Below are 27,764 nucleotides of genomic sequence, written 5' to 3' on the forward strand. Positions count from 1 at the left end.
CCCCTGGACAGCCCCCAGCCCGCTCCCCCTCCAGGCCACGCCTGACCCCGGCTGGCCTCTGGACCACGTTCTCCACCTGCCACTTTTGCCCCCACTCCCCCCTTTCCAACCTCCCTTCTGAAAACCCCCCAGCCCCCCCACTCCAGCCGAGACCGCCCCATCCCCCCAGAGTCACCCCAGATGTGTTCGCATGGTGGGGCCGGGTGTCGACCTGAATTCACTGCCAGGTCCAGGGCCAGGACGCTCCCACCAGCAGGAGCCTGAACGCGAAGGCTGAGCAGGTGCTGGGTCTCCATCGGCTGAGAGGAGGGGCTCACGGGAGGCGGGAACTGGCGCTCGCTGTGGCCCCTGTTCTCCGAGCTCCTCCTGTGTGCTGGGCCTGCGGCTGAGACTTCACGTGTGTTTTTCATTATTTGCTGACATGGCACAGAAACAGAGCATTGATTTATACTGATATATAAGGAAGCTGTTAACAGAGTAGACCCTAAGAGTTCTCATCGTAAGGAAAATTCTTGTAAAATTTTGTTTGTTTCTCTTTTTGTTGTCTCTTCACGGGCCGATGGATGAAACTGCTTGTTCTTCTGTCGCTGTCACTTCCAACTCTTCATGACCCCGTGAACCGCAGCACACGAGGCCTCCCTGTCCTCCACCATCTCCCGGAGCTTCTCAAACCCATGTCCACTGAGTCGGTGATGCCATCCAACCATCTCATCCTCTGTCGTCCCCTTCTCCTCCTGCCTTCAATCTTTCCCAGCATCAGCATCTTTTCCAATGAGTCAGTTCTTCACACCAGGTGGCCAAAGTACTGGAGCTTCAGCTTCAGCATCAGTCCTTCCAATGAACACCCAGGATTGATCTCCTTTAGAATGGACTGGTTGGATCTCCTTGCAGTCCAAGGGACTCTCAACAGTCTTCTCCAACACCACAGTTCAAAAGCATCAGTTATTCAGCACTCAGCTTTCCTTATGGTCCAACTCTCACATCCATACATGACTACTGGAAAAACCATAGCTTTGACTAGACAGACTTTTTGTTGGCAAAGTGATGTCTCTGCTTTTTAATATGCTTTCTAGGTTGGTCATAGCTCTTCTTCTAAAGAGCAAGCGCCTTTTAACTTCATGGCTGCAGTCACCATCCACAGTGATTTTGGAGCCCAAGAAAATAAAACCAGTTACTTCACTTTTCCCCCATCTATTCATCATGAAGTGATGGGACCAGAGGACATAATTTTAGTTTTTTGAATGTTGAGCTTTAAGCCAGCTTTTTCACTCTCCTCTCTCACTTTCATCAAGAGGCTCTTTAGTTCTTCTTCACTTTCTGCCATAAGGGTGGTGTCGTCTGCATATCTGAGGTTGTTGATGTTTCTCCCGGCAATCTTGATTCCAGCTGTGATTCAGCCAGCCCAGCATTTCGAATGATGTACTCTGCATGTGAGTTAAATAAACAGGGTAACAATGTATAGCTTTGTCATATTCTTTTCCCAATTTTGAACCAGTCTGTTTTTCCTTATCTGGTTCTAACTGTTGCTTCTTGACCCATATACAGGTTTCTTAGGAGGCAGGTAAGGTGGTCTGGTATTCCCATCTCTTGAAGAATTTTCCACAGTTCTTTGTGATCCACACAGTCAAAGGCTTTAGCATAGTGAATGAAGCAGAAGCAGATGCTTTTCTGGAATCCCCTTCTTTCTTTTTGATTCATTGAAGGTTGGCAATTTGATCTCTGCTTCCTCTGCTTTTTTGAAACCCAGCTGGTCCATCTGGAAGTTCTCGGTCACGTACTGCTGAAGCCTCGCTTGGAGGATTTTGAGCATAACCTTGCTAGCATGTGAAATGAGCACAGCTGTGCGGCAGTTTGAACGTTCTTTGGCATCACCCTCCTTTGAGATTGGAAAGATTGACCTTTTCCAGTCCTGTGGACACAGCTGAATTTTCCAAATTTGCTGACATTGCACAAAAACACAGCACTGATTTATATTGATATATATGAAAGCTGTTAGCAGAGTAGATCTTAAGAGTTCTTATCACAAGGAAAAATTTTTTTAATTTTCTTTTGGCTTTTCGTCTTGTTGCCTGTACGTGAGCTGCTGGATACTAACTAAACTCACGGAGGTGGTCACTTCTCGCACGGGTTAGTCAGACCACATGCTGTACACTTTACACCTATACAGCGATGTATCCCAGAAAAGCTGGAAAAATTACCGCGTGTATTCTGTGACATGACTGGGCTTTGGGAACAGTGGCTGAGGTGGACGGAGGTGGGGCTGGGGACGCGCTGGGTCCTGATACCCGTCTGGGCAGCGTCTCATGGACCGGCCTCCAACAGCGACGCCTGGTGGAAGGGGCGGGAAGTGCAGTGGGTGGAATGTGAGCTACACCCCGTTCCCTGCCCACTGGACTAAGAGGGAAGTGGAGCTGTGGGCCTCGGGCAGGGGTGGGCGTCTCAGAAAAGAAGCGCTAGTCTTCTTGCTGTCAGGAATGTATGTCATCAGTGATACGCATACAGTGTGTGTGTGTGTGTGCGCGCTTAGTCACTCAGTTGTATCCAATTCTTTTGTGACCCCATGGACTGCCGCCTGCCAGGCTCCTCTGTCCATGGGATTTTCCAGGCAGGAATACTGGAGTGGCTTGCCATTTCCTTCTCCAGGGGATCTTCCCGACCCAGGGATTGAACCTGGGTCTCCTGTACTGGCATGTGGATTCTTTACCATCTGAGCCACCAGGGAAGCTCATATGTGTGTGTGTGTGTGTGTGTCTGTGAAATATATACATATATACGTATACACGCATATACATGAAACTAAAGGAGATTCCCCACAAGGATTATGGATCCTAAAGGGAACAACTGCAAAAGACTCTAAAATCAGCAAAACGCAAAATTAATTCCTTTTCTAGGAGCGCTGGAGCCTTGGAAAGCTGTCTGATCCCACAGAGGTGCTTGCCTTCGTCTGTGATTAGGCCATCCTATGACTCTGAGGAGACAGGTGTTTACCTGGAGAAAACTGTTAGCAACGCAAACACTTCCTCCAGGTCAGTTCAGATCAGTCACTCAGTCGTGCCCAACTCTTTGTTACCCCATGGACTGCAGCACGCCAGGCCTCCCTGTCCATCTCCAACTCACGGAGTTTACTCAAACTCAAGTCCATTGAGTCGGTGATGCCAACCAACCATGTCATCCTCTGTCGTCCCCTTCTCCTCCTGCCCTCAATCTTTCCCAGCATCAGGGTCTTTTCCAATGAGTCACTTCTTCGCATCAGGTGGCCAAAGTGCTGGAGTTTCAGCTTCAGCATCAGTCCTTCCAATGAACACCCAGGACTGATCTCCTTTAGGATGGACTGGTTGGATCTCCTTGCAGTCCAAGGGACTCTCAAGAGTCTTCTCCAACACCACAGTTCAAAAGCATCAATTCTTCGACGCTCAGCTTTCCTTATAGTCCAACTCTCACATCCATACATGACCACTGGAAAAACCATAGCCTTGACTAGACGGACCTTTGTTGGTAAAGTAATGTGTCTGCTTTTGAATATGCTAAGTTGGTCATAACTTTCCTTCCAAGGAGTAAGCATCTTTTAATTTCATGGATGCAATTACCATCTGCAGTGATTTTGGAGCCCAAAAAATAAAGTCTGACACTGTTTCCACTGTTTGCCCATCTATTTCCCATGAAGTGATGGGACCGGATGCCATGATCTTAGTTTTAGCCAACTTTTTCACTCTCCACTTTCACTTTCATCAAGAGGCTCTTTAGTTCTTCTTCACTTTCTGCCATAAGGGTGGTGTCATCTGCATATCTGAGGTTATTGATATTTCTCCCGGCAATCTTGATTCCAGCTTGTGCTTCTTCCAGCCCAGCATTTCTCATGATGTATTCTGCATATAAGTTAAATAAGCAGGTGACAATATACAGCCTTGACGTACTCCTTTTCCTATTTGGAACCAGTCTGTTGATCCATGTCCAGTTCTAAACGTTGCTTCCTGACCTGCATACAGATTTCTCAAGAGGCAGGTCAGGTGGTCTGGTATTCCCATCTCTTGAAGAATTTTCCACAGTTTATTGTGATCCACACAGTCAAAGGCTTTGGCATAGTCAATAAAGCAGAAATAGATGTTTTTCTGGAGCTCTCTTGCTTTTTCCATGATCCAGGGGATGTTTGTGGCCTTGCAAAGGATCTTTGCCAGGTAGGGAACAGAAACCAATTCAGACCAAATCCTTGTTCGAATTAGTTGTAGCATTTACTTGTTTCTCTTTAGTCACTGATTTAAATAAAATTTTTGACATGTATTCAGTGCATATTTTTACAACCATCATGATTATACCCTCTGTTACAACTTGTCCTCTAACAGTTAGCTATGATCCCAATAAAAATTTCAATGTTTTTTTAGGAAAAATGATTCTGAGGTTTCCATGGAAGCCTGAAGGACTGAATCTTCAAGAAGAACACAGTGGGAGGACTTGCTACTCAGAAATTCAGCTGATGATAAGATTGAAATGTTTCCTATAAAATAGGCTTGAAATGGGACAGATGATGAAAAAACACCCTCTCATTTAAGAATAGTTAATGCATGGCAGAGGACTGGGGGGCAAATTGTCTTTTTAAGAGCTGTTATGTGACATTCCTGGCTGTCCAGTGGTTAAAACTACAGCTTCCACTGTAGGAGGCATGGGTTTGGTCCTAGATTGGGGGTTAGTGGGTGGGAACTAAGATTCTCCACACCATGCTCCATGGCCAAAAAAATTTAAAAAAGTTGCTAGAACAACTGTATGTCCATATGGAAAAAAATATAAGTGGGCCTCTGCCTTACATATCTCACACACACACACTCATACACACACACTCACAGACTCACACACACATGATGCAGCAGGGCTGACTTGTACATGAAGATGAAACTATACACTTTTAAAAACATAAATCTTCATGCTTCAGAATAAAAGAATTTCTTAAACAAGACACAATGAGCACCAACCTTAAAGGAAAAGCCTAATAAATCAGACTGCTCTAGAATCTAAACCTTCAGCTCACAAGGCACCATCGCTGAGGACACAGAAAGCCCGCGGAGGAGGGGAGACACTTGGCTGCATTTTAGTGTAAACGTTAGAGGCAGCTCGTCCCTGCCTGCAGAGCAGCCTTCCGGGGCTCTCACAGGCCCTGCGTGACTCTTCATGCTGATCTGGGGAGAAGTGCCCCTGCAGCGACCCTGGTTCTCCCATCCACGGCCAGGGAGCTCCTCTGCACGTGGCTCATCTCAGTCCCTCTCAGCCGTGTTGTGTGTCCGTATTTTCAGTGTACAAGCCTTGCACGCCTTTTGTTAAACTTGTTCCCAAATCTTTTATTGTGTTTTTTACGCCATTATGAGTGGAATTTTTAAAAGTTTCATTTTGGACTGTTGCTTGCATATAAAATACGCCTGAGTTTTGCATATTGTTTCTGTATTTTGAAACCTTGCTGAATTCATTCCACAGTCCATTTGGGGGAATTCCTCAGAGTGTTCTGCCTACAAAGTCATGTCACCCACGGAAGACAGTTTTATTTCTTCCTTTCCAATCTCATGTTTTTAAATTTATTTCTTTGGCCTTAGTGCCCTGACGTGAATTCCTCAGTGGAAAAAGGCAAAAGAAAAAAAAAAAAGATGAAAGGAAAAATGTCCCCAAGAAAATGGCAGCATCTCTTCCAGTTCACCTTAAGGTAAAGCCCTTGTCACTCGAGGACACCCTCCAACATGAGAGACAGCAGCTGGGATGAAACGAGGCAAAAGAGGGTCTGAAGCAGACAGACAATGAAGGGACAGACAAAGCTGTAGGATAAATGTAAGTGCTGCATTTCTTACATAAGAAACGTAAGTATTACACTACTCTCAGGGAAATAAGATGATGTTACATCTATGAGTAACAGGGGAATGACCAAACTTCCAGAGAACAAATTAGGATTAAATTATGAACGCAGAAACAAAAATACTAAGCAGAAAAGTTAGATCAGAAAGTCAAGGGCATTTCTTAGAAAGTAGAACCAAAAGCCAAGGCTGGAGAGAAAAAGAAGAGAATCAGCGTATCAAGTCCAAGTCCCAGCGTCTGGCTAATGCGGGTTCTGGAAGGAAGAGAGGGAGAAGGCGAGGAAGCAGACAGAAGAACAAAGCTTTCCCGAGCCGAGAGACATGAGTTTCCAGTTAGAAAGTGTTCCTAACTGCCTGGTAAGCTGGGTGAACCAATACTTACACTAAAGGCACATCAACCCAAATCAGTGACGCTCCGGGCACAGGGCCAGTGTTCCATAACTTCTGGGGAAGGATGAGGAAGGACCAGGAATCAGAATACCGTATAGTTTCTTAAGACCAACACTCAGAGTCAGAAGACAACGCAGAAATCCCTTCAAATTCTAATAAAAGTTTTCCAACCTCTAATACCACATCGAGTTACAACATCCACTGTGAGTGTGGTTAGACTAAAAACTCCACGCACACAAAGTCTCACAAAATACATTTCCCTCCTTCTGTCTCCAGAAAGCGATCAGAGAATGTACTTTCCCCCAGTTGAGAAACATTCATCCTAGAAAGAGGAAGGTAAGGGAGGGGTCTAACACAGGAGGGAGGGATGGTTTCCCAGGTTGGTGACAAAGAGAATTCAGGATTCGGGCTGCTTCAGGAAACCGGTCTGTCCAGGGGAGATGTGAAGAGCAAGCGCTCCAGGAAGGATGTCTCGGAACACAGACATGGGCAGGATTCCTAATGCTTTACTGTATTGACCGGGGATTCCTTCCTCCAGAAATTCAGGGGTGTCGCAAAGAGTTGGACTCAACTAAAGCAACTTAACACCCGTTCACTTGAAAATTAAGCAAATGGAAAAAATTAATTTGGTGGAAAATAAAAGTGTGTACAAGAGAGGTTGTGGGCCACAGTGGGTCTTTGGTGAACGTTCACAGAGCAACTGTAACACGAACAGTAAACACTCATTTCAGCCCCGACGGAGCAGCCAGCCTGTCCCGACAGCCTTCTCCCTGGCTCGCGCCCCACCTCCCGGGCACAGGAACCAGAGCAGGAAGGGCCCGGGGAGTGGGCGTCTGGGCACCTGCTCCCTCGGCTCCTCGACTGGGCCGAGTGCCCCCAGAGCCACCCTCTTGTCCGAGGCCCTTGCCCATAGGGGCAGCACCTGCCCTGGCCCCTTCCCTGGAGCCACAGCCAGGCCCCACCGGGGTCCCTGGGGCTCCGCAAAGCTGCCCTCCCTGTCTGGGGTGTACTGTGTGTCCTGTTGAGAATGGGACTCGGGGGGCGAGAGGCTAATCGGGAAACAGAGGAAGAGCTAAACCTGAGAATCAAGAAGGGGAGGTGCAGGCACATACTGAGGGTTTGGAATAAAACTCGGAAGAATGAGCTAGAACTGCAAGTGGGTCCCTCTGGGGAGCCCAGGTCAAGGTTGAGGACTATGGTCGGTTCTGTTATGACCCTGTGCTTAAGGAAATCGGGCCACGAGCCTCCATGATGAACACCAAGGCCAATCGAGGTGATGGACAGAGTGTGGATTTGGGCAGTGGGTGCTGACCCGGTACCAACACACAGCCCAGAGATGAATGCACAGTTGAAAGGGAGAGTGTGGAACAGGGACATTCCGGAAAGGGGGAGGGGGCCACCCGGGGAGGGGTGTCTGGGCCCCGCACGCACAGCGTGACAGACCTGTGCTTGTTCACAGCCCCCAGTTCTGTGCCCTGCGTCCAGAGCGACTGCAACGCTTCTGGGAAACCAACACGGTGGTCTTTGGAACCCAGAAGCCCAGGAGGCTGGGAGAGGTGCACGGCTGTGCTGGAGGAAAGCTGGCTGCACCCCCAAGGGGTCCCCAGGGTAGCCAGCTGCAAAGCCAGCTGTGCCCTGATGAAGTGCCTGGCAGGACTGACAGGCTCATTTCCCCCCAGTCGCCAAGGAGGTCCAGGCTCCAAGGAATGAGGAGAATCGAGTGGAACCCCCCACAACCTTTGAGCGTTCTTCACAGCCTCTCCTCACAGGGGCTCGGGAGCATCCGGCAGCTACTCATGGGAGCCAGGGGATGCACAGAGTTCCTGACCTGCGAAGAGCCACTCCTTCCCAGACTTCACAGCTCGGGATCGCTGGGATGGCCCTGGGCGGGACCCTTGCCTGTAGGCCTCTGATCTCCCCTCTCTGGGTCCAGCGAGCTCACTAACTGCAGACCCTCCTGGTTATGGAGCCGGAGCTTATGTCATCCAACTGGCCCCTGCACGCCTTGAGCTTAACATGGGGCTGCAAGACGGGGGATCTTTCATAAACCCACTTTTGGGGGACGGGGGAGGCCCCCTTGTGGGCGTCTGGTTCTGACCAAGCTGGAAATGGGAAGGAAAGCTGGGTGGGGTGGAGCGGGGAGGACTGCGGCCTCCTGGGCCCTGGGCCACTGACTGACTGGTGAGTTCTGAACCGCATCCTGCTGTTTTCAGCAGCCTGGCCTCTCTGGAGTCCTCAAACCAAGAGCAGAGGTGCGAGGCGCCCTGTGCCCCTGTGCGGGCCGAACCGCCTGAGAGCAAAGACAAAGCGCTGCCCCGCCTGTCCGGCGCCAAGCCGCCCTCCCCCAGCCCCGCCCGCCCCGCCCCGCCCCCGAGCCCCGCCCACCCCGCCCCGCCCCCGAGCCCCCGCCCTTCTGAGCCCCGCCCCCTGAGCCCCCCTTACCCTCCCCTCCCCTGCCCTCCGAGCCCTGCCCCGCCCCGCCCCTTCCCAGTCCCGCCCCAGCCCCGCCCCCGCCCCCGCCCCCGCCCCTCCCTGAGCCCCGCCCCCTGAGCCCCCCTTACCAGCCCCGCCCCGCTGCGCGCCCCTGCACCCGCCGCGCGCACGTACCAGCCGGCGGATCTCGCGCTCGCACTCCTTTTTGATGCGGGAGATCTCCTCCTGGTGCAGGTGGTACACGCTCCTGATCTCCGCGGCCTTGATCTTGTCGGCGCGGATGACCAGGGTCAGCGCCTCCTCCACCTGCCTCTTGGCGCCCTTCAGCTCCGAGATCTCCTGCTGCATCTTCACCTTCTCCACCTCGAAGCCCTTCTTGGCCTCCTCCTTGGCCTCGGACAGCAGCACGGTGCGCGCCCTGTCCGGGCCGCCGTCGCGCACGGCGTGCAGCAGCGCCTGCAGCCGCTGGTTCTCGCTGTCCTTGGTCCTGATGACGCGCAGCAGCTCGGCCTCGTGCTGCCGCAGCAGCGCCTCCCGCAGCGCCTGCAGCTCCTTCATCTTCTCCTCGTGCAGCTTGGTCCTGAGCTCGGTGAGCAGAACGGCGCTCTTGTGCTGTTCGTGCTCCCGCGCCTGCCTGAGCTCCTGGTTCTTCTCCCTCTCCACCCGGCCGACCTGCGGCACAGCGAGACACGGTCGGCCCGGAGCCAGACTGCCGCGACACCCGAGCGCAGCGTTCGGAAAGGCTGTGTGTTCTTGCAGAGTTGGGAGCTACCGTCTATTAGGGAAGGTCTCGTTAAAACACAGGTTGAAAACAGTCAAGCCTCGTGGGTGGGCAGCGTGATACTATGCACCCAGTAGGCGCCAACCCTGGAAGCAAGAGAGCAGACGCACGGGTGTCCGGAAACCTGCGTGCTCAGGAGGCTGAAACCAGCACCTCTCAAACGAATCCGCCAAGGAGGGGCCAAGCCGTAGGGGGCAGGGGGTGGGGGCTCCTGCCCCCCGGACGGCTTCAGCCCAAACGAGGGATGTCTCACTTACCTTCTACGACACTCTCAGCAAAGGGAGAAACCAACGCAGGCGGGGTGGGGGCGGGTCGGGGCGGGGGCTGTGTGTGGGGGCGGGGTTGGGGGCCCACCTTGCTCTTTTCCTGCTGCAGCTCGATCTGGATCTCAGTGAGCTTGGCCCGCAGGTCCTCGTTGGCAGCCTGCAGGGCGGCGAGGACCTCCGCCTTGTCCCCCTTGCTCCGGCCGCCTGCGCCCTTCTTGGACATGGTGAGGGTGGCCCGAGGGGCAGCCGCGCGTCTGGGCCGATCGCCTGCCTGTAGCTTCTCTACATCTTCTCACTCACCTGAGGGAAAGCGCGCTGTGAGCAGACCGCACGGAGCCTGGGGGGACCCACGAACAGGGTGCGAGGGGATACATCTGCTGGCCTGAGTCTTCGGCCGGACTGCCCACCGTGTCACAGACCGCAGGGGCCGCCTGCCCTCCACCCACACCCCGGATGGAACCCTCTCCATGGAAGCACATTTCTCGTGCCTCTGGGATAACAGACGATCAGATCAGATCAGATCAGATCAGTCGCTCAGTCGTGCCTGACTCTTTGCAACCCCATGAATCGCAGCACGCCAGGCCTCCCTGTCCATCACCAACTCCCGGAGTTCACTCAGACTCACGTCCATCGAGTCAGTCATACCATCCAGCCATCTAATCCTCTGTTGTCCCCTTCTCCTCCTGCCCCCAATCCCTCCCAGCATCAGAGTCTTTTCCAATGAGTCAACACTTCGCATGAGGTGGCCGAAGTACTGGAGTTTCACCTTTAGCATCATTCCTTCCAAAGAAATCCCAGGGCTGATCTCCTTCAGAATGGACTGGTTGGATCTCCTTGCAGTCCAAGGGACTCTCAAGAGTCTTCTCCAACACCACAGTTCAAAAGCATCAATTCTTCGGTGCTCAGCCTTCTTCACAGTCCAACTCTCACATCCATACATGACCACAGGAAAAACCATAGCCTTGACTAGACGAACTTTTGTTGGCAAAGTAATGTCTCTGCTTTTGAATATGCTATCTAGGTTGGTCATAACTTTCCTTCCAAGGAGTAAGCGTCTTTTAATTTCATGGCTGCAGTCACCATCTGTAGTGATTTTGGAGCCCAGAAAAATAAAGTCTGACACTGTTTCCACTGTTTCCCCATCTATTTCCCATGAAGTGATGGCACCGGATGCCATGATCTTCGTTTTCTGAATGTTGAGCTTTAAGCCAACTTTTTCACTCTCCTCTTTCACTTTCATCAAGAGGCTTTTGAGTTCCTCTTCACTTTCTGCCATAAGGGTGGTAATATCTGCATATCTGAGGTTATTGATATTTCTCCCGGCAATCTTGATTCCAGCTTGTGCTTCATCCAGCCCAGTGTTTCTCATGATGTACTCTGCATATAAGTTAAATAAACAGGGTGACAATATACAGCCTTGACGAACTCCTTTTCCTATTTGGAACCAGTCTGTTGTGCCATGTCCAGTTCTAACTGTTGCTTCCTGACCTGCATACAAATTTCTCAAGAGGCAGATCTGCGGGGAGCTGCCTGTGAGAACGGGGTCCTTTGTCTGAAGGACACAGCTCTGGGAGCTGCCTCAGTCCTTGAGGGTTTGCTTGCAAACATAGCTCTCTGTCCTGCCACCCCAGAGATTAGGTGCTTATTTACTGCAGGCACCTGGAATTCTGTGCAAACTTCTCATGCACAGAGAAATGTTATCTGGTGTAAGAAATAATAACAGGGAGCCATTCCCATGCTCTCAAGATTTCTTGTAACTGTTTGTAAGATGTATAGGCCAACTAAGAAAAAATGTCAACTGTTTCGTCTTTCTCACGCTTTTCTGTATAAATATGAGATGTTGAATAAAGTTGGTGTCAGACTGCGTCCCTTCGTGGTGACGTGTCTGAACCTCTCGACCCCATCTTTGTAGTCTCTTGCTTTAGTTTCTTTCTTAGCCCCGCCGTGCACGTTCTCGGGACCTGATCGACTTTGCCAGCTGGCTCCGGCACAGATCAGGTGTTCTGGTATTCCCATCTCTTTCAGAATTTTCCACAGTTTATTGTGATCCACACAGTCAAAGGCTTTGGCATAGTCAGTAAAGCAGAAATAGATGTTTTTCTGGAATTCTCTTCCTTTTTCCATGATCCAGCAGATGTTGGCAATTTGATCTCTGATTCCTCTGCCTTTTCTAAAATCAGCTTGAACATCAGGAAGTTCACGGTTCACTTATTGTTGAAGCCTGGCTTGGAGAATTTTGAGCATTACTTTACTAGCGTGTGAGATGAGTGCAATTGTGCCGTAGTTTGAGCATTCTTTGGCATTGCCTTTTTTTGGGATTGGAATGAAAACTGACCTTTTCCAGTCCTGTGGCCACTGCTGAGTTTTCCAAATTTGCTGGCATATTGAGTGCAGCACTTTCACAGCATCATCTTTCAGGATTTGAAAGAGCTCAACTGGAATTCCATCACCTCCACTAGCTTTGTTCATAGTGATGCTTTCTAAGGCCCACTTGACTTCACATTCCAGGATGTCTGGCTCTAGGTCAGTGATCACATCATCATGATTATCTGGGTCATGAAGATCTTTTTTGTACAGTTCTTCTGTGTATTCTTGCCATCTCTTCTTAATATCTTCTGCTTCTGTTAGGTCCATACCATTTATCGAGCCCATCTTTGCATGAAATGTTCCTTTGGTATCTCCAATTTTCTTGAAGAGATCCCTAGTCTTTCCCATTCTGTTGCTTTCCTCTATTTCTTTGCATTGATCGCTGAAGAAGGCTTTCTTATCTCTTCTTGCTATTCTTTGGAACTCTGCATTCAAATGTTTATATCTTTCCTTTTCTCCTTTGCTTTTCGCTTCTCTTCTCTTCACAGCTATTTGTAAGGCCTCCCCAGACAGCCATTTTGCTTTTTTGCATTTCTTTTCCGTGGGGATGGTCTTGATCCCTGTCTCCTGTACAATGTCACGAACCTCATTCCATAGTTCATCAGGCACTCTATCTATCAGATCTAGGCCCTTAAATCTATTTCTCACTTCCACTGTATAATCATAAGGGATTTGATTTAGGTCATACCTGAATGGTCTAGTGGTTTTCCCTACTTTCCTCAGTACATGTTTATTCTTTGCCCCTTTGCAATAAGACTCTGGGGACCAAAGTTAGGGCCCAACTTCTCACAGGATGTGTGGCAGATGGATGGCAGGAGCGGGTGTGAAACACGAGCTTCTCTGACATGAACGGAGGGGCGTCTGGGACCCCTGGGGCCCATGAACCAGCTTGGAAGGGGTTGCACCCTCAGCCCAGGAGACCAAGTCTTGGTGGGCGTGCGCACACCCTGGACCACCTGGGCTCCGGGCTCCACCCTGGCTTGTTCACCTGTCACCCCACCTGGACGCCTGAGTCTGCTGGCCCAGGCCCGGGGCAGCCCCCACTCCTCCCGTATCCCAGTGCCCAGCACCCAGTGTGAGACTGGGAGAGTCCACTAGCTTTGCCTGGATTAAAAGGCAGAGGGGTTCGGGGTTCTGCTCCCCTGCTGCCTGGCCCCCTCCCCCTGCCTGTCTCCTCACCGGCACAGAGACACAGAGTGTCCCAAGGTGTCCCCGAGGCCTCCATCCTGTGCTTAGACACCTGCCCGGTACACTGCTCAGGCTCTTCCAGGCCAGGTCTGGGAGCCCTGCAGGACCATGGGTTCCTACTGGCCTCCTGGAGCTCCAGGTGGGGGGCTCGGTGACCCCAGCCCTCAGCCTTCTGTGAGCAGGAGCCTGGCCCCACAGTTGCTGTGCAGCGTCCTCAGCCGCCTGGCCACCCTCCCTAGGACCCCTGTGACCATCTCTGGTCTGTTCTCTGCAGCTGCCTTTAAGCAACATTGACCAGACCCCCTCCCCGGCCCCAGAAACCCCCGCTGCCCTGTGTCCGCCTCAGATCACAGGGAATTCCGAGCTCCTGTGCAACTGGCTGGCTGCCGTCCACCCCAGCTAGCATTTCCTCAATGTTTTCTGAAAACAGGCGTGTTATGTTTTACTTATTTTAAAATGAAACTCCGCAGGCCTTTCCTGGACAGAGAGGCAGCCTCACCGGCCATCTGAGAGGAGAGGAAGGGCAGGGTGAAATGAGCCAGAGGCCCGGGGCGGTGCCCACACTGGCCGGCAGCAGAGGGGCGCTCCCCGCTCCCGCCCCCCAGCCAGCCCGGCCCACCCAGCCGCTGGCTCGTCCACAGTCCGCCAGCATTTCCTCCCACAGGCTCACACGGACAGCATGGCTCGGGCTGCTTGGTACCCCTGCCTGCCGCCTGGACCCCGGGGTACTGAGCAGCCTCTGCCCAGGCCCTGGCCTCCCGGCACCGATAGCTTTCGTTCGATAAAATAACAGGCCTCGAGCCCCTGCCCGGCAGCCCCCTAAAGGCGAGGTCCTGCCTTTCCCAGCGCATTTGGGCACAAAGAGCAAGTGTGTTGAAGTCGCTATTTATGGGAAGAGTGTGGACAGGCGAACTCTCCCCAGAGCCCGCTGGGAGCGTGCGGGGTGTCCCAGACGCCCACGCCGGGGCAGGGACTCCAGGGCCCCGCCCGCCCCGAGGCTGTGCCCCCGGGGGCGCTTGATGGGATGATTCCCTGTGAGCAGTGTGGGGGTCGCCCCTCCCCACACCCTACTTGCACTGAGCGCATGCGCACTGAGCCTTTGGCTGGAGCGCCGCCCCGGCTCCTCCCACATCCGAGCGGACAGCGCCCACACCAGTGACTCGGAGGCTGCGTGTGCCTGGGGGCTCCGGGGCCTCTGGCCCACGTCCTGGTGCTCACACACCCACACCAGTGAAGTGCCAGCTGCCACGGTCACTCGTCTCCCGGATGCCGTCACGCTCCCACGTCCTTCCTGTTACCCGGGAGACAGACGGGGTGGGCGGAGGGCAGACAGAGGCCTTGGGAGCGTCAGGTCCAGCGGGCACCGCGGAGCCTCCCCCTTGGGGATGCCAGGAGCTCTGGCTCCCACGCGGCAACCTGGATGGTGCCCAGGGCTATGGCACACTCTCTGAAGAGCCCCAAGCTTGGCCAGTGGGGTTCAGGCCTGAGCAGGACCCCGGGCGGGGGTGGGGCTCTGCTGGACAGAGCCCTCGGGACCACTCCCGGGGTCGCCCGGGTCAGCGCGGGGGCTGGAGCCAGCGGGGTCGGCCCCTCCGCTCTCCCGAGGGTCTCCTGTGGCCGAGACCCTCCGGGCCCCCTCTGAAGCCCACGCCGCCCATCCCAGATGGCCCCGCACGGCCCCTCACGGATCCTGCGGGGACGGCAGGGCACAGAGCCCCAGGGCTGAGTGGTCAGGGTAGGGGCGGGGGCGCAGCAGCAGCTTGTGACCTGTGGTTCACGAGCACAGGGGTTCCCCGCCTCCCCCCTCCACCACCTCCCCACCACGGGGGCCGCGCTCGGACGGCCCTCCCAGCACCCACCCCTTCTCCTGTGCAGCCCTGCACACGCCTCCCTGGCTTGACCCCCTCTGCCTGGCCTCACTAACTCCCATGAGGCCCTGGTGACCTAGGGGCCCAGCGCACTGCAGGCTCTCGGTCTCCAGGGAAGGCCCGGTTCCCTGGGAGCAGGACTGAGTCAGATCCGCCGTGCCAGGTGGACGGAGCCCAGCTTCCACTTGGAGCCACCGCCCACGCCGTCTGAACCTCAATGCAGAACACACTCAAGTCAGGCCTCTGGCGGCCTGCTCACGAGGCTCGAGGCTGGGGGTTGAGGTGCTGGTGGGAAGGGGCTGTAAGGCACGACCCGGAGGCAGCCCCCTGATGAGGACGCACCTGAGCACCTCTGCACGCGGTTCGTGGTGAGAGCCTGCCTCGCGGTGCCGGCACCTTGGTCCTGAGGTTGAATCAGACCCTCCGAAGCCGGTGTGACCTCTGCGCCCCCGCAGGAAGCCCAGGGACAGGAGGAGGGCGGGCATCTCTCCGGGTCCTCTCACTCTCCCCATGCCAGACCGGCACCCACATGAGGCCCCAGCCAACCGTGTGTGCCCCGCTTTGGTCGGAAGTCCTTAAATGATCAGGTCGATGGTGCAGTCCGCCCACTCCCATCTCAGGGTCTCCAAGGAGGTAATAACGCAAGCAGAAGAGCGCCCCTCGGGTCTCTGAGTGAGTTGTTTTGTGCTCGGAGGGTTTAGAGTCAGACACAGCTTGCGGCCCAGGGCGTGTTGGCACCACGGTTGGGTCACCTTGGAGGCTGGTCTGGACACCTCGCCCCACCTCGGTCCTGCCGGCCTCCATCCAGTTTTCTCCACGTGGAGCCCGCGGGCTGGTGTGCTGCCCCAAGCATGCAGGTAGAAGGAAACTGCCAACACGCAGGCATCACCTGGGTGACGCCCCAGCAAGGGGTGAGTGAGCAGGGTCACGAAGGGGCTTCGACCTTGCAGAGCCGGTCATCTTTGCCCGGATGCTCTCTGGGTTAAGAGGCTGACCCACAGCCAGCAAAGGATGCGTTTGATGCTTCTGGTCTGGTCATTTCTGTGCAAACCCAAGGCCATGGTTGGCGGGGGACGCTCCCTGTCACATCCCACAGGGATCCCTTAAGTACAGGCCATCAGACAAATGCTCGGAGGAGCGGGGAGGTCCAGCCATGACGGCAGTGGGCAGTCATGTGGGCTGTAGGCTGTGGGGAGCTCAAACCCGGGTGGGGTTGGTTCCAAGGCACCTCCTCCTCCCAACTTCAGACACACTAGTTCCGGAGCATGGTCTTTCAGGAAACTCACAGCACGGAGCATCTGCCCAGAGGAATACACGTCCTACTGGACACGGCCCATTAGGGCTGGTGCACTCCTGCGGTGAGGCCCTCACTGGTAACGGCAAGACTCTCGCTGCAAATCCGATGACACGTGTGGAACAGGCTCGTTTGACTGCGCTAGGCTGACGTGACACTTAGAAACACGTGTGGTGTTTTAATGAGTCTCTGGAGAGAGAGCAGAATTCTTGAGGGTTTGGGCTGTGACCTCTATTTCTAACCACAGCGTTCTCAAAGAAGTCACATGTGTGCTGATCTTGTGCACACCCCGATTGGAAGTAGAGTTTGAAGAAAATGGGGTGACGGCCTTTGACAGGAAGGGAAGGAAAGGGAACTTTCCAGTTCGCTCTCCAGGTTCTGGCGAGAGTGGCAGTGGAGAGCAGGAGGAGCCGGGTGCAGCCCGCCTGCAGGAGGGTGGTCCCTTTTCTCTGTCCGCTTGCCAGGCACACGACCTCCCAGAGGTTTCTAGAAGGTTGTTCTCAAGCCCCCAAAGCATGAGCCTCACCCAAGAAAGCCTATTAATCAGGTCCAGGCTCTCCAGGAGGAAGAAGGCCCAGGGGTTCACCCGGTGGGCCACGACCCTGCTCCTGGTCATCAGCAGGGAGGGGATCCAGCTCCAGGAGAGGAGCTCTGGGTAAGGAGCCCCCCTCACCCCAAATGTCCCAGGTGGGGTTGGAGGTCACGGGAGAGGAAGAGCCGGATGGGGGCTCTGGGTGGGTGACCACAGGCCCAGTGAGTCAGTCAGCTCACCTGAGCCTGAGAGTGGGGACTTCTCCAGGATGGGACGTCCACCCACAGTGACCATCACACCAGACAGTGAAGGTCCTCTGATGGAGAAGATGCCCGTGCTTCTCACTACACCCACAGTTCTCATCCACAAGACCTCTGCCGTGACTTCAACACTCCCACATTTTGATCCATCAAGTTGGCCGTGAGTCCTCACTCCTAGTCTACAGAACTGAATCCACCCCACAGTCCCTCTGTGTTGAAAGGAGACGTGTGTGATTCAGGCTGCAGCTCTGACTCACCTGTGAATGAGTTAAAGGCTAAAGTTTCCTAGAGGTGCTGTGATTTATTCTTAAATAAACTTCAATATCGGAGAAGGCGATGGCACCCTACTCCAGTACTCTTGCCTGGAAACTCCCATGGACGGAGGAGCCTGGTAGGCTGCAGATCCATGTGTCGATTCAGATGCAGCCTTGTGAGCTGATATAGGTAGATCCTGGTGCACCCCCATGCAGTTCCCACAGGAGAAGCATCTTGAGACACTAGGAATCATGATCAAGACGCTGGCTTCTGGAACGTCAGCAAAGAGACTGTCTTGTCTCCATCTCCGCCCCTACCTTCATCCCTGCCTCAGCCCCTGGCAACCACAAATCTGCCCTCCATTTCTGTAACCTTGTCATTTCAAGAATGTTGTAGAAATGAAGTCGCACAGCAGGACCTTTTGGAGCCAGTGTTCCTCACTCAGTGCAGTGCTGGAGATCCATCCAGGTTGTGTGTGCAGAGTTCACGGGCATTCGTGTTCACTGCTGTGGGTGTAGAGCTCACAGTACAGCCAAGTCATCCACTCACCCACTGAGGGGCAACTGGTGGTTATTGCAGGTCACGCTGCTGTAAATGTCCATGTCCAGGTTGTTGTGTGAACCCAGGTCTTCATTTCTCTGACACAAATGCCTAGAAGTGCAATTTCTGGTCAGACACAGTTGAACGTGTAGTTATTTAAGAAATGGCAAACCGCTTTCCAGAGAGGCTGCACCACGTGACCCTCCCAGCCCCAGCGTGTGAGGGATCCCGTTTCTCAGCATCCTTTACAGCATTTGGTGTTGCTGCTTTTTGTTTATTTTAGCCATTCTGATAAGTGGTATCTCGTTGTGGTTTTATTCCTTCTAACCTACTTTTTAAACTGAAGTATAGTCGATTTACAATGTTGTGTTAATTTCTGCTGTAAGCAAAGTGACTCAGTTTTTTATATATATTTTAAAATACATAGACGATTTCTTTTTCATATTCTTTCGCATCATGGTTTATCACAGGGTATTGAGTGTAATTCCCTGTGCTCTGTGGTAGGACCTCGTTATTATCGATTCTACATGGAATAGTTTGCGTTTGCTAATCCCAAACTCCCTGTCCGTCCCTCCTCTCCTTTTCTCTCTGTTTATGAGTCTGCTTCTGTTCCTTAGATACGTTCGTTCGTGCCATATTCTATATTCCACGTATAAGAGATATCACATTGCTTTTTGTCGTTTTCTAGCTTACTTCATTTACGATGATAATCTCTCAGCCCATCTGTTGGCTGCAAATGGCATGATTTCCTGCTGTTTTGTGGTTGAATAATGTTCCAGTGTATATATGCACCACATCTTCTTTATCTATTCATCTGCTGATGGACACTTAGGCAGAGTCCACACTGTCTTGACTACTGTGAATAGTCCTGCTATGAACACTGGGGTGCGTGTATCTTTGAATTATAGTTTTCTCCAGATGTACGCCCAGGAGTGGGATTGTTGGATCATATGGTAATTCTATTTTTAGTTTTCTGATGAATCTCCACACCGTTGTCCATTGTGGCTGCACTAACTTACATCCCCCCGACAGTGTAGGAGGGCTGCCTTATCTCCACACCCTCTAGCATTTACTGTTTGTAGACTTTTTGATGATGGCCATTCTGATCAGTGTGAGGTGATACCTCATTGTAGTTTTGACTTGCATTTCTCTAATAATTAGTGACACTGAGCATCTTTTCATGTGCCTATTGGCCATCTGTATGTCTTAGGAGAAATGTCTATTTAAGTCTTCTGCCCATAGTTTGGTTGGGTTGCTTATTTTTTGCTGTTTTGTTGAGCTCTATGAGCTGTTTGATATTTTGGAAATTAAGCTCTTGTTAGCTGCCTTGTTTGCCAATATTTCCTCTGTTTATGGTTTCGTTTGTAGTGCAAAAGCTTGTAAGTTTGCTAAGTTTCCACTTGTTTATTTTTGTTTTTATTTCCACTGCCTTGGGAGACTGACCTAGGGAAACATTGGTGCGATTTATGCCTCGCTGTGGCTTTAATCTGCATTTCCCTCCCCACCGCCGGCAGCCACTGCCCTGTGCTTGTCTGCCATCTGTGCGCCCCCAGCAAGCTGTCTGCTGCTGACCCTCCGGCCAGAGGGGGCCGGCTCTCCTTGGGGCCGCTTCTGTCTGTGCCCGTCCATCCATCTGACTCGCTGGCCTCTTCAACTGCAACCCCAGGAGAAAACCCAGGGAGCTCACCGCTGTGTCTTCCTGGGTCTTGAGGTCGGTAGATGCCCTACCTTCTTCACTCCACCTTTCAGTTTCTTTATATTTGTTTTAGACCAGTGTCCAGAGATTTTATTGTACTAACGGGAGGAACAGGGAGAAGTATGTCTGCTCTGTCTTCTGGAGGCAGAAGGCCACAACTTTATGATCAAAGAAAAAAAAATCTTAGACTTGTATTTACTACTATTTCAGTTAGAATTTAAATCATAAGCGTGATTTAAAACTTGCTGGCTCAAGTCTCAGGATCGAAGACAGACATTATACTAAATGATTGTAGGGAATTCCCTGCAGGTCCAGTGGCTGGGACTCTGGTTTCACTGCTAAGGGCCCAGGTTCGGTCCCTGGTTGGAGGACTAAGATCCTGCAAACCGTGTACCGAGTGGCCAAATTTAAATGAATAAATGAATGGTGGCAGACACCACCCACCTGTTTGAGCAAAGGGTCCCCAGCACTGCCCTCGAGTGAGCGGCTCTGGGAGACGCGTGCTGTGTGAGCCTCTCTGACTCAGTCCTGGGAGGACGCCCCTCCTGAGACACAGGGGCTGCAGCAGCTACGCCTTTGCAAAGTGAACCACTGAGCCTCCTCAGGTGTCAGCACCAGAGTTTTGAAAAGAACAGAAGTGAGTTTATGCACAGCTTTGCTTCTGCCAAACCTGTCACCTGGCCGGTCAGCGTTTAAAAATGGAGACGTCTAACAACCAGATTTCCAAGAGAGACTCTCAGGATCACCAGCCAAAGCCCTGGTTGTTCAGATGAGGAAACCGGGGTCTGGAGGGGGCGTGTCCCCCGAGGAAAGCCGGCTCCAGACCTACCCCCGCCCACAGCAGGCGGCACCACGTGGGCTGGTGGGGTCCCCTCGGGGACTTGTGATCGGAGGCAGCAGGAGAGACCCCAGAGGGCGACCTCTGGACTGAGCCAAACAGGCCGAGCCTGAAAGTCACTCCGTGTTTCTGACTCGGGAAGCTCAAAGGAAAAGCTCAAGAACGGTGTTCTTGAACGGTGCTCAGAAGGGTGCTCAAATACATTTAAAGGAATACAAAGAATTCAGCCCAACAATATAAAATCACAATGTCTGGCATTCAATCAAATGTTTCCAGACCTGCAAAGAAGTAGGGAAATGGGCGCCCTAATGAGAGGAAAAGAACACCGAGCAGCAGAAAGAAATGCAGGCACGAGGCACACGTGGGGGTTAGCAGACCAGAATATCAGCACAGCCAGAGCTCATAAAGCCACAATTCCCACAACGCAGGGGAAACAGCAGCCTGTCAAGAAGAGACAGAGAATAAATTCCAAAGACCCACATCAATAATATAGAGGTTAAAATACCATGTCTGAGACAAAAAAAATACAGTGTGTGGTATTAACAGCAGAATTGTCCATCCCAAACGAGAGGTTCTAAACTTTAAACGTAGCACCAGACGTCGTCTAAACTAGAACAGTGATCGGAGACCCACTGCCATTTGTTTCAAAAATACGCCAACAACCTCTTCTTTAGTAAAATCTTCACATTATTCCTCTTCCCTTTGAAATTCTACCAACCACACAGAATAAGGTTATATATCACCCCCATTAGGATACTTTTTTTTTGATTGAAGGCTTCCACTGATCACCCTATCACATCTTTACAGGACAAGAAAATGCATATAAATGGAAATTTACAGTTTTTACTGTGACCTTCAGCGCTGAGGTTATAAAAATGTCTTCCAGGTTGAGTTATCATTGCAATTATTATTGCTCTATACTGGCTCAAATAGTACAAATATATTACAAACTCTGATAAATTATTAAGAAGTAAAATTGTATGAGAAATACATCTCTGAATAAGCTGAAGGGGGCTGGCAATCTGAGTGCTTTAGTTAAACTTCCTCTCCTCCCTGGGTTTGGTGCCCCAGAACTCTCCACTTGCGGAAGGTGGGGCCTGCCTTGCTTTGCAGGGGGCCAGGAGGTAAGGAGGGGGCTGTGGGCAGCCCCCCACCCCAGAAAGCCTTCTAAGTGTGCACAGTTGGTGCAGTGGTCACTGCTCGAAGACCACCGTCCCCCCCGATGCACAACCAAACCAGCGGGCCTGTGGGCATCAGGGGGCATCACGGCACCTGGGCCTGCTGGGGGCCTCCTGTCCTGACCCTGCCCTGGGTGCTGATCCTGGACGGTCCCAGGAAGGGCGCCCAGAGTTTCCGAAAGCCCAGGACAGGCTGCCCAGGAGGGGAGGGCCTGGGCCCTAGAGGGGAGCAGGGGCTGCAAGGAAGAAGAGGTTCTGGGAGGACCTGCCGGACGACACCTGGCTCAGGCCCCAGGGCAGAGGCCTGGCCACGTTCTGCGCCCGCCTCCACCAAGGCCCCGCAGAGGTCACACGGATCCCGGAGCGAGGGACGGATCCCGCCACCGCGTGCTGACGGTTCTGACTGATCTGCCCCGGACCAGCTTGAAATGGGCCTGGGAGGGATGAGGCAAATGCTTCTCTAATGGGAAAACAGTCTCTTTAGTCTAAATTACACAGTTTTACTAAGCAAGAAACACCCAGCCTCATGAATGGCCAGACGGGTGAAAAACATCGCACAGCTCAGAAAGAGGCCCCGTGTTACATCTAAGGATAGAAAGCATCATAGTCACAGGCAAGGGGGGAGGACCACTCACAAGCACCGGGGTGATTAACTGGCCAGTCGTGAAGGAGAAATAAACCTGCGGAACACTGCCTTTCTGACATGGAATTCTAAATGGATTAAGAGAATTAAAGGCAAAAAACCAAATCACTAAAACTATTGGGGAGATGCAGAAAGGAGCATTTCTGAAGTCTCCAGACAGAGGATTTTTTAGGCTTAAAGGAGATAAAAGGAACCCACAGGAGGCAAGATCAATAGATTCCACCACACAAAATCCTCACCTCGCTTTATCACCAGTGAGATGCAGTTAAGAAGCTAAAAACAAGTGGAAACATCATTTGCAATAATATATTAGGAGATTGTGAAACTCAACAGTAACACTAAGATCTCACAAGATAAACAGGTAACTATCAAAAGACATAACTGGCCAAAAAAGGAACGAAGAGTGGTTTTTAAAACATAGGAGAAAATTGCCTCCGCTTAAGATGTGGAAAGTCATGAGAAAATGTCCCTCCTGTCTTGAAAAATGACAAAGGGCCACATAATCTGCCAAATCACATGTTTCTCTGGGCCCAGGCATAGTTGGGTCCCGAGAGAACCAAAGGGTGACAAGCCAGTCCCAGGGGACCGGGGGGCCTGAGCTGGCTCACCGTGGGCAGAGCTCAGGGGAAGAACTCAGCTCCAACTGCAGCTCGTCTCTGTGGGCTGGATCAGGGCCTGCACACCAGCCTGGAGTCACTGGACCCAGATGCGAGGCAGGTGGAGGGCAGGACGGATGCCCACCTCCAGCCCCTTCTCACAGGCACTGGGAGAAGACCAGCAAGCCCTCTAGTCCTCACGGTTGCAGGGACAGGGTGGGAGGAAACCCCTGCTTCCTCCTGCCCTGGGGTAGGAGTGGAGGGCCCTGGGGAGGGATCCTGCAGGGACGCAAGCAGAGCTGGGGGATGGGGAAGGGGCGGGAAGGCTGAGAAGAACCTCCAGGCACACAGGCCTCAACTCCTAAGCCTGGACCAGAAGAATGAGACCCCCTCCCCCAAATGAGCCTGCACAGGTACAAGCAGCAGCGATCCAGGGCTGGGCAAGGAGCCCCGCTTCAGAGAGAGACTCTTTCAAGATGCCAGTAGGCACAGCGCCAGACACCAAGGGCGGAGCAGGAGCACACAGTAACTACCCCTCCTGGCCCCGGGCACCACGCTGCACGGCAGCTCGAGGCCAGCATGGCTGGGGGTGACGCACCCTGACCCACTTCCCTGCTGCCGGGGTCCCTCAAACCTACGCGCTAACCCACGGAGACAGGTGCCCGTTTTTGGCATATACGTTCCCTCAGTCTCCACTGCTCTTCCACAGACAGCGCCTGACATTCAACAAGAAATTATGAGACTCAGAAAAAGGCAAGGAAAAAATCCATTGTCAACAAACACGGCAATCAGAACTAGATTCAGAGGTGCTGCATCGTTGCAACTACCAGACAGAAAACTTAGGAATCAGACGAAATAGTTACAATATTTGCACACTTAAAGCCCCAAGACATTCATGAGAGAAAGTTAAAGATCTAAATGGAGAGCTACACTGTTTGTGGATCACAAAACTTAATATTGTTATGATGTTAATTTCCCCCAAATTGAAATAGACGTCAAACGCAACCTCAAACTTCCAATGGACTTTGTTTTGTAAACACTGAAACGCTGTTTCTAAAACAGATATGGAAAAAGCAAACGATCTACATTTGCAGTTCGGGAAAATCTAACAGGTAATTTTGGAAAATAACAAATTTGGAGTTGGAAATTATCACCGGGACTTCTAGGTTACAATAAAGCTACGGTAATACGTGTATAATATATGATGTCATATATGTGGATATGTTGTGTGATACGTGTATAATATATGATGTCATATATGTGGATATGTTGTGTGATACGTGTATAATATATGATGTCATATATGTGGATATGTTGTGTGATACGTGTATAATATATGATGTCATATATGTGGATATGTTGTGTGATACGTGTATAATATATGATGTCATATATGTGGATATGTTGCGTGATACGTGTATAATATATGATGTCATATATGTGGCTATGTTGCGTGATACGTGTATAATATATGATGTCATATATGTGGATATGTTGTGTGATACGTGTATAATATATGATGTCATATATGTGGCTATGTTGTGTGATACGTGTATAATATATGATGTCATATATGTGGATATGTTGTGTGATACGTGTATAATATATGATGTCATATATGTGGATATGTTGTGTGATACGTGTATAATATATGATGTCATATATGTGGCTATGTTGTGTGATACGTGTATAATATATGATGTCATATATGTGGCTATGTTGTGTGATACGTGTATAATATATGATGTCATATATGTGGCTATGTTGTGTGATACGTGTATAATATATGATGTCATATATGTGGATATGTTGTGTGATACGTGTATAATATATGATGTCATATATGTGGATATGTTGTGTGATACGTGTATAATATATGATGTCATATATGTGGATATGTTGTGTGATACGTGTATAATATATGATGTCATATATGTGGATATGTTGTGTGATACGTGTATAATATATGATGTCATATATGTGGATATGTTGCGTGATACGTGTATAATATATGATGTCATATATGTGGCTATGTTGCGTGATACGTGTATAATATATGATGTCATATATGTGGATATGTTGTGTGATACGTGTATAATATATGATGTCATATATGTGGCTATGTTGTGTGATACGTGTATAATATATGATGTCATATATGTGGATATGTTGTGTGATACGTGTATAATATATGATGTCATATATGTGGATATGTTGTGTGATACGTGTATAATATATGATGTCATATATGTGGCTATGTTGTGTGATACGTGTATAATATATGATGTCATATATGTGGCTATGTTGTGTGATACGTGTATAATATATGATGTCATATATGTGGCTATGTTGTGTGATACGTGTATAATATATGATGTCATATATGTGGATATGTTGTGTGCTGTTTGTGTCCTTTGCAACCTTTTGTGCTGTAGCCCGAAAGGCTCCTCTATCCACGGGATTCTCCAGGCAAGAACACTGGAGTGGGTCGCCATGCCCTCCTCCAGGGGACCTTCCTGACCCAGGGATCGAACCTGAGTCTCCTGTGTCTGCTGCACTGGCAGGCAGGTTCTTTACCCCTAGAGCCGCCTGGGAGGCCCCATATACATATATATGTACACATATAATATGAAATGATGTAATGTATGAGTAATGCATGATGCAAAGATGCACGGATCAGTGAAGCAGAACCAAAAAAGAGCCCCATGTAGTATCTGGCCAATTAATGTTTGACAAAAGGTACAAGAAAATTCAGTGGAGAAAAGACAGTCTTTTGAACAAATGGTGCTGTAACAGTTATGCATCTACACGCCAAAACAAACAAAAAAGGAAAAGAAAAAAAAGAAAAACCACCCCACAGCTCAGTTCATGTTTGGAAATCTAGTAGAAATAAATCATGGAACTAATGTGAAACTAAAACTATAGAATTTCCAGATGAAAATAGATAAAAATTTCCAGGATCTTGGATTAGAAAAAAACATTCTTAGCAAAAAAAAAAAAGCACAAATATCATATAAGAAAATGTTGAAAAATTAGACTTCATAAAAATGTAAAATTTGTCTTTGAAAGGTACGGTTAAGAAAATGAAGACAAGCCAAGGCTGGAAGAACATATTTACAAAATACACATCTGATAAAGGTCTTGTTTCCAGAATATATATGTTTTTTTTACGTCTCAAAATTCATTAATAAGAAGACAACTAATCCAATTTAAAAACTAGCAAAATATTTTAAACACCTGTCACCAAAGTGCTTCCCTGATAGCTCCGTTGGTGAAGAATCCACCTTCAATGCAGGAGACCCAGGCTGGATTCCTGGGTCGGGAAGATCCCCTGGAGAAGGGATAGGCTACCCACTCCAGTATTCTTGGGCTTCCCTTGTGGCTCAGCTGGTAAAGAATCCGCCTACAATGTAGGAGACCTGGGTTCAATCCCTGGGTTGGAAAGATCCCCTGGAGATGGGAAAGGCTACCCACTCCAGTATTCTGGCCTGGAGAATTCCATGGACTGTATTGTCCATGGGGTCACAAAGAGTCAGACACAACTGAGCAACTTTCACTTTCACTTTCTGGACTTTCACTTTCACCTAAGCGAGTGAACAGATGGCAAATAAGTACGTGAGAAGACGTGGGCCTCCCCTCCTCAGGGGCTTGCAGGTGAGGGCCAGCACTGCACGCCCACCCCCACGGAGCGGCGGGCAATGGAGCCGGGCCCTCCCGCAGGTGCCGGCGGGTGTGCACAAGGGCTCAGCCGCTCTGGGCTCTGCAGCTGGGTCAGACGGGCGGGGACCGCCCCACCCTGAGTCCCGCTGGGCCCCGCGTGAGGGTCTCAGGGAGCACTTGCCGTGTGGAGAAGCGGCAGCAATAGGCTCGGCGGAGCCCCCAGACTCCACCCCCGCTCCCCAGCCCCACATCTGCTAAACGCCTCGGAAGGTCCTTCCAGCCTTGGGTTTTGCCTCTGTCCCACCCTGAGACCAGAGAAGGACACAGTCAAGGCTGCTATTTAATAAAACTCTGAGATGCGTGTATCAGCTGCCACGCTGGGCCTGCCCTCAGACGAACCTCAGGCTAAACGTGCGAGACCCTGACAAACGCCCGTTGGTGCTTTAGGAATAGCGCAACCCTTCCTGCACACGGTCCATCTCCAAAAGACGTAGGAGCCACAGAAAGGTCAGTCTGGGGGACCTCAGGGTGGACACGATGGGTTCTGAGGTCCTTCCTGTTCCCAGCCGCCCTGTAACCCAAGAGGGCGTGGGAGCTCGGGCGACCTCCAGCAGTGGACCGTGGGGGCGACTGCAGGAGAGTCTTCTGGGGCCGCTGCCCAGACTCCTCCCGGGCCACATCCCCTCAGCCCCACCACCGCTGGGCTCTCACAGAGCTCTCCACACACAGGAAGACCCAGGCAGCTCTTCGAAGCCAAAGCCACACTGGGCCAGCCCAGCACCTGCCGGCAGAGTCCTGGCAGAGGGCAGAGACACATGACCTGGGGGCCACATTCACCCAGTAGGGAGCAGGGGCGCAGCTCCAATGTCAGAGCCGTCAGCCGCGGAGCACAGGGTCCCCGGGACCCACAGGGTCTCTTGGCCTCGAGCCTTCAGGACCTTCCAGCCGAGTCCCAGCCTCCAGGCCGCCTGGGACAGAGTCCCCAGCATGGAATGCCTTCCCTCCCCAGGCGTGGGCCTGGCTCCACTCTGAGGCCAGGCTGCCTTCGACCCCGTCCTCGACCCCCTGCTCGCTGCCCCTGGTGGGGTCCCCACGGCCCTCTCCCCACCTGTTAGCTGTGTCACCAGAGGTGGCCTCCTCCTGAGGTGTCA

General features: G+C 51.4%; 1 protein-coding gene across 17 annotated transcripts in view; it reads right to left on the bottom strand.

Annotated features, from left to right (window-relative positions):
* The window catches only part of JAKMIP3 (Janus kinase and microtubule interacting protein 3), a 90,995-nt gene that overhangs the window by 38,744 nt on the left and 24,487 nt on the right, over window positions 1-27,764 (bottom strand). For all 17 annotated transcript variants that reach the window (XM_027528757.1, XM_027528756.1, XM_027528760.1 and 14 more), the window contains exons 2-3: window positions 9,787-9,998; window positions 8,826-9,323 (exon numbers count right to left, since the gene is read on the bottom strand). In XM_027528757.1, coding sequence (XP_027384558.1) covers window positions 8,826-9,323; window positions 9,787-9,921 — 633 coding nt within the window. In that variant the 5' untranslated portion in view covers window positions 9,922-9,998. The remainder of the gene's footprint in view (window positions 1-8,825; window positions 9,324-9,786; window positions 9,999-27,764) is intronic.

This window comes from Bos indicus x Bos taurus, chromosome 26 (assembly GCF_003369695.1).
Source record: "Bos indicus x Bos taurus breed Angus x Brahman F1 hybrid chromosome 26, Bos_hybrid_MaternalHap_v2.0, whole genome shotgun sequence".
NCBI classification, from domain to species: Eukaryota; Metazoa; Chordata; class Mammalia; order Artiodactyla; family Bovidae; genus Bos; species Bos indicus x Bos taurus.